The 7,281-nt window shown below is 36.0% G+C and overlaps 1 protein-coding gene across 1 annotated transcript; it reads right to left on the minus strand.

Annotated features, from left to right (window-relative positions):
• Positions 1-2,986: 2,986 nt before the first annotated feature.
• On the minus strand, positions 2,987-6,792 carry bmp10l (bone morphogenetic protein 10, like). The gene is made up of 2 exons (XM_077243775.1): positions 6,222-6,792; positions 2,987-4,148 (listed from the first exon to the last, which is right to left on the minus strand). The coding sequence occupies exons 1-2, from the start codon at positions 6,517-6,519 to the stop codon at positions 3,304-3,306; spliced, it is 1,143 nt and encodes a 380-aa protein (XP_077099890.1). The 5' UTR covers positions 6,520-6,792; the 3' UTR covers positions 2,987-3,303.
• Positions 6,793-7,281: the final 489 nt, after the last annotated feature.

Raw genomic sequence — 7,281 nt, forward strand, 5'->3', positions numbered from 1 at the left:
TTTTCTTCTGAGAGTGTCCCTGGACTGTAGCTCATCACAGCATTAGATGGAAGTGGAAGTGAAGGTATCGTTGGAAACGGTTGCTGTTGGCGCTCAGGAATCTGACGGCTCGCGCCTCCAGCGACACACCACTTGTGACGAGGTCTCATCCTGAGTGAGGGGTCGCACACTTCTCGGGTTCTGACACCTGCTTATCTCAGCTGTGGAAGAGAACGTGTTTGTGGCTCGCATGGCATGCGGCGTCAGGGGCGGGACAACACACACGCTCTGAGGAACAACGTTTGGGTTACAATCGATGTTATTTGATTGTGTTCAGCTGAAGTTAAGCAGATATAACAGAGGCTCACTCTTTAAAATAAAGCTTTCTCGGCATCGATGGTTCATCCAATGGAATGTTTTAGAAGTTCATCCCTTAACATCCAATGGAATTTTTTCATTGGAAAAAAGTTCTTTAAACTAAAAAAAAAAGGTTGTTTTAAAGAACTGATCACTGAAAGGTGCTTTGAAGGACCAATTTTGTTCCCAAATGGCATCAAGTGAAAACAAAAACACTTTTGGAACCTTTATTTTTTAAGTTTTCTGAAATGTTATGTTTAAATATGCAAATTATGCATTATCTAATTAAATATGCTTTTATTTGCATACTTTTCTAGAACATTTGATAAAGCCAGGTTGAACATTTTGTTCAATTTTGTCAAAATTGTTTTGTTTTGTTAGTTATTTTTAGTTATTGTTATTATTAATTAAATATGCTTTCATTTGCATACATTTCCAGAACATTGAACAAATTTTGTTCAATTTTGTCAAAATTGTTTAGTTTTGTAAGGGTTATTATTAGTTATTGTTATTATTAATTAAATATGCTTTCATTTGCATACATTTCCAGAACGTTGAACACATTTTGTTCAATTTGGTCAAAATTATTTATTTTTGTTGACATATTAGAGTTTGCATTGGAATTGAAACCTACAGACGCAAATAAATTAAGTGCAATGAAATAAAGAGTTGGAAGTGTATTTTGGATGCTTTCTTCAACTACTCTGAAAGAACACGTTATGAAAAGCTAAACAGTCCAAAATCTCAAAACTGACAGTGCATGAAGAAAAACAAGTTGTTTGCTTGAAGAGTCGCAGATGAAAACGCTCAGATCAAGCAGCAGGTTTAGTTAGTAACACTTTACAATAAGGTTCATTAAAGGGATAGTTCACCCAAAAAGGAGTATTCTGTCAGTATTTACTCTCCCTCATGTTGTTCAACCCCGTAAGACCTTCGTTCATCTTCAGGACACAAATTAAGATATTTTTGATTAAATCTGAGAGCTGGATCACTCCTCCATAGGCTTCTAAGGAATTGACACTTGTTCCCCGAAAAGTTATTAAAGACATCGTTAAAATAGTCCAAGTGACTACAGTGGCTCAATCTTAAATTTATCAAGCCACGAGAATACTTTTTGTGTGCAAAAAATAAATAAATAACGACTTTATTTCAACTATTAATTTCCTTCTCTGTGGAAGTCGAGTGAGTTCACTAGTGTAACAGCGCAGCGCTTCTGTGTTGTACGCCACACGCATCACACACATGACCAGCGACGGCCAATAGCTAGCCTACGTGTGACATAGCACTACGCAATCACACTAGGCTATCACACTACGCTATCACACTACGCTATCACACTACGCTATCACGCTATCACACTAGGCTATCACACTACGCTATCACACTACGCTATCAAACTACGCAATCACACTACGCTATCACACTACGCTATCAAACTACGCAATCACACTACGCTATCACACTACGCTATCACACTACGCTATCACACTACGCTATCACACTACGCTATCACACTACGCTATCACACTACGCTATCACACTACGCTATCACACTACGCTATCACACTACGCTATCACACTACGCTATCACACTACGCTATCACACTACGCAATCACACTACGCTATCACACTACGCTATCACACTACGCTATCAAACTACGCTATCAAACTACGCTATCACACTACGCTATCACACTACGCTATCACACTACGCTATCACACAACGCTATCACGCTATCAAACTACGCAATCGCACTACGCTATCACACTACGCTATCACACTACGCTATCACACTACGCTATCAAACTACGCAATCACACTACGCTATCACACTACGCTATCACACTACGCTATCACACTACGCTATCACACTACGCTATCACACTACGCTATCACACTACGCTATCACACTACGCTATCACACTACGCTATCACACTACGCTATCACACTACGCTATCAAACTACGCAATCACACTACGCTATCACACTACGCTATCACACTACGCTATCACACTACGCTATCACACTACGCTATCACACTACGCTATCACACTACGCTATCACACTACGCTATTACATTACGCTATCAAACTACGCAATCACACTACGCTATCACACTACGCTATCACACTACGCTATCACACTACGCTAACTGACTTGAGGCCCACAGAGAAGGAAATGAATAGTTGAAATAGAAGTCGTTATTTTTGTTTGTTTTTGCGCACATTCTCGTCGCTTGATAAACTTAAGATTGAGCCACTGTAGTCACTTGGACTATTTTAACGATGTCTGTAATGACTTTTCGGGGCCTGCAAGTTTCAATCCCTTAGAAGCCTATGGAGGAGTGATCCAGCTCTCAGATTTAATCACAAATATCATAATTCGTGTTGCGAAGACGAACGAAAGTCTTACGGGGCTGAACAACATGAGGGAGAGTAATTACTGACAGCATTTACATTTTTGGGTGAACTATCCCTTTAAATAACATTAGTTAATTACCTTAGTCAATATGAACTAAGAATGAACAATACTTCTTCAGCATTTATTAATCTTAGTTAATATTAATTTCAACATTTACTAATACGTCATTAAATCAAAGGTTGTATTAGTTAACATTAGTTAATGCACTGTGAACTAACATGAACAATGAACAGCTATATTTTTATGAACTAACATTAAACAAAGATTAATAAATACTGTAATAACTGTATTGCTCATGGTTAGTTCATGTTGGTAAATACATTAACCAATGTTAACTAATGAATCTTACTGTAAAGTGGTACCATTTAGCTCTCATTATAAGTGACAAATGCTTAGCAGTGTGTTGTATATTACAAGTAGGATGTGCAATAGAAAACGTAATAATTTAAAACAAGTAAATATACATGAGGCCTAAATAAAATGCGGTTATATTCTGGACGTTCAGTTCACGGACGTTTTATACACTAAACAGTCTTTCTCGGATTATCTGCATCCGCACTCCTTGACCACCATTCCTTCGTATTTATTATTTAAAACCACAACGCCGTTCTCGTTCTCATACAGGAGGGATATGGGCTTTAGCTCGGTCGGCACACAGCACGCTTTCGAGGCTCTCTGAGGACTCTTCAGATTGAGCAGCGTTTGGATGATGGCGTGTTTGGTGGGCGTCACTTCGCGAGCGAGAGGATAGTTGCACACGCCACGACAAGTGAACGCCTGATATCCAGACGGCGCCAAGATGAACGAGTCCCATTGGATGTCCTTAAAATCCACATACATCTCGGCTATTTTGCAGTCTTCCGCTTCAGCGCTGCGCCGGACTCTCGAGACGCCGTTGTTTAAGCGCACCTGCTCTTCATCTGTCCTCACTTCGTTGTCCTCTTCCATCATGCCAAAGTTTTCGCTTTGGTCATCAGAGAAGACGATTAGCACCGGCTCGTGTTGTCCATCGGGATTCTTGTCAATGTCCAGGTCTACCTTCGTATTCCTAAACGCGTTCAGATTTTCAGTGTGAACCTCCAGCCTGGGGCTCACGATATTGAGCTTTCGCCAATGTTGAACAGCGTTCGTCATATCAAAGACTTCCCATCCGCTCTCCATGCGGTGCACGTGCTTCACCGCCAGCGGGTCTCCCTCGCCTCTCCCGTAGCGCCCGCCCCGATGCGCGTCAAATACGCTCACCTTCCATCCGGATCCGAAGCGCTGGGTCGAGTCTCTGGCGAGGAGTGTGTGCAGACGCAGCTCTGCGCTGACCACGCGCTCGTGTTGCGGCACTGACAGGTTGAACAGGAGACGGTGTGTTCGCAGGCTCTTGCTCAAGGTGTGGTCTGTGAAAAACACACGTTTTATTGAGAAATTAAACTTTAAAAAAAAAAGAACAACAACACCATTTTTCTGATGTCAATCTGGATAAGGAACACAGACACCAGGAGATAAAACAAGATAATTTAGATTTTTAATGTAATGAATGGTTAAATAATAATAATAACCATTGGTTTTAATTGTAATACTACTTATAATAATAATATAATAATAATGAAATAATATACAATTACCGTTATTAAAATATTTTGATACTAAAAATATACATTATAATTATAGTACAAACATCAGGAGAAAAACAAGAAACATTTAAGATTTTAATTTAAAGAATAGTTTTAGTTTTAAATAATAATAATAATAATTCATATCATTATTAAAATATTACAATACTAACAATATACATTATTATAATTATACAAACACCAGGAGAAAAACTAGAATGGTTAAATAATAATAATAATAATAATTATTATTATTATTATTATTATTATTAAAATAATCATTGGTTTTAATTGTAAAAAAATAAATAATGACAATAAAAATATTATATATAAATCCTATGAAAATAATTATTAATATATTTTTATTTTAAATAATAATAATAATTTATATATGTATTAAAATATTATAATACTAATGATATAAATATTATAATAATCATTATTTTTATTTTTTATTTACAAATATGAATAATCATATTTATTAAACATTATAAGACTAATAATATAAAACAATATTAAAATAATGATCACATCATTTTTAAATTAAATAATGGTTAAATAATTCTACTACTAATAATAATTTAAAATGCTAATTATCATTTCAAATAATAAATTGCAAAAGTAACTTTGTTCAAATTTTTTTAAAGAAAAGTCTTTAAATATTGCATAAGTACATGCATTGAAAAAGGATTAGAAAAAATACACAATACACCGAAATACTCAATAATTAATAAATCACAATTGATGAACAGTTGAACAACATTGTCAGCTATTAAACTGAATAGATCTGAATAATGAAGCTGTTGTCTTCTGAACAGCTGCTCATTTTGTTTCATAATTGATCGATTTTGTTATTTTATTGTTTATTAATGTGAAGCTTCTGTATTTATTGATGAATTTTGATATTTTATTGTTTATGAATGTGAAGCTTCTTTATTTATTGATTAATTGTGTAACTTTATTGTTTATTAATGTGAAGCTTCTTCTGTAATCTTTGATGATTTTGTTATTTTATTGTTTATAAATGTGAAGCTTCTGTATTTATTGATGAATTTGTTATTTTTTGTTTATTAATGTGAAGCTTCTGTATTTATTGATGAATTTTGATATTTTATTGTTTATGAATGTGAAGCTTCTTTATTTATTGATGAATTTTGTTATTTTATTGTTTATTAATGTGAAGCTTCTGTATTTATTGATGAATTTTGTTATTTTATTGTTTATTAATGTGAAGCTTCTGTGTTTATTGATGAATTTTGATATTTATTGTTTATTAATGTGAAGCTTCTGTATTTATTGATGAATTTTGATATTTTATTGTTTATTAATGTGAAGCTTCTGTATTTATTGATTAATTTTGTAACTTTATTGTTTATTAATGTGAAGCTTCTTCTGTAATCTTTGATGATTTTGTTATTTTATTGTTTATTAATGTGAAGCTTCTTCTGTAATCTTTGATGATTTTGTTATTTTATTGTTTATTAATGTGAAGCTTCTGTATTTATTGATGAATTTTGTTATTTTATTGTTTATTAATGTGAAGCTTCTGTATTTATTGATGAATTTTGTTATTTTATTGTTTATTAATGTGAAGCTTCTGTATTTATTGATGAATTCTGATATTTTATTGTTTATTAATGTGAAGCTTCTGTGTTTATTGATTAATTTTGTAACTTTATTGTTTATTAATGTGAAGCTTCTTCTGTATTATATAAAGCACTATATAAATAAATGTGACTTGACAAGCTACATAAATAGTTAAAAACAAACAAACAAGGTTGATTCCTTTGCTTTTTGTAAGGAACGTCTGTTTATGAACCAAACCAGGATTAGCAGAAGGAAAAGTGCACCTTGTACCTTCATTCCTGAAGCTCCTCACGATGTTGGCGGACGGCGTGGCGCTTCGGTCGTTGGCGAATCGGTTGTAAAGTTCCAGCATGTATTCAGGAGGTTTGGTGCGGCTGGAGCGTGGCTTCAATCCGGGCCCCGGATCCGTCAAGTTCAACATGTGGAGGAACTGACCCAGAACCTCCTGCATGTCCACATCATCCACAACACCGTCCGGCTCTTCCAGACGGGGCACCGGGCCGCAGTGAGCCCACGACACCAGCAGGACACAGAGACCCAACACTCGAGGAAACACAGAAAGAGCCATTAGAACTGTGGAGAACTGTTAGGATGATGTGATATGAGGTTCGGACACCTGGTGTTTGCGCCGGTCCGGTTCTCTCTGACAGGTTGATGTGGTGCGAGAAGAAAAACAGCCTCGTCCTTGTGGATCTTGTGACGGGTATAGAGGGCAGGACTGCGCTGTCGACCCGCTTGTGCTGACAAGTTTGGAGATGTTGCCACTTGGTCTGTGGGCCTTTTCTGAGGGCCACTGGGTTCCTCACACTCTCTGTATCTTCTTTCCATGCATGCCTTTCTCAAACCTGCAGCTCAAACGTATATATACGCACTGACTACAAGTAAATCCATATTTACAGTGAGCAGACGCTCTTATTCACACTCTTAAAAATAAAGGTTTGACAAAGAGGGTTTTCACAGCGACTCCATATAAGGGTCAGTTCTTAAAGTTCCACTAGTCAATCATTTCATTGCTTAAAACTCATGAAAATTACGTTTAAACGTTTTTTCTTCATGTCTTAAAATATCTTGAATGTAACTCGACACCCTCGCCTCAATTAGAATGCGTGGTTCTATGAATATGCATATGAGCCCCGCCTCCACTCACTCACTCACTCAGAGATCCACTCGTTGACGATCACACGTTGATCTGATTGGTTACAAGGTAGTTTGTGACGCCAGAAACACCAGCGATTTCAAAGCAATTGTGACTTTATATCACACAAATGTAACTTTATAATACGCAATTGTGACTTTATAACACGCAATTGTGACTTTATAACACACAATT

Source organism: Siphateles boraxobius, unplaced genomic scaffold, assembly GCF_051911475.1.
Source record: "Siphateles boraxobius isolate OS27281-9 unplaced genomic scaffold, OSU_SipBor_1 25, whole genome shotgun sequence".
Classification (NCBI taxonomy): Eukaryota; Metazoa; Chordata; class Actinopteri; order Cypriniformes; family Leuciscidae; genus Siphateles; species Siphateles boraxobius.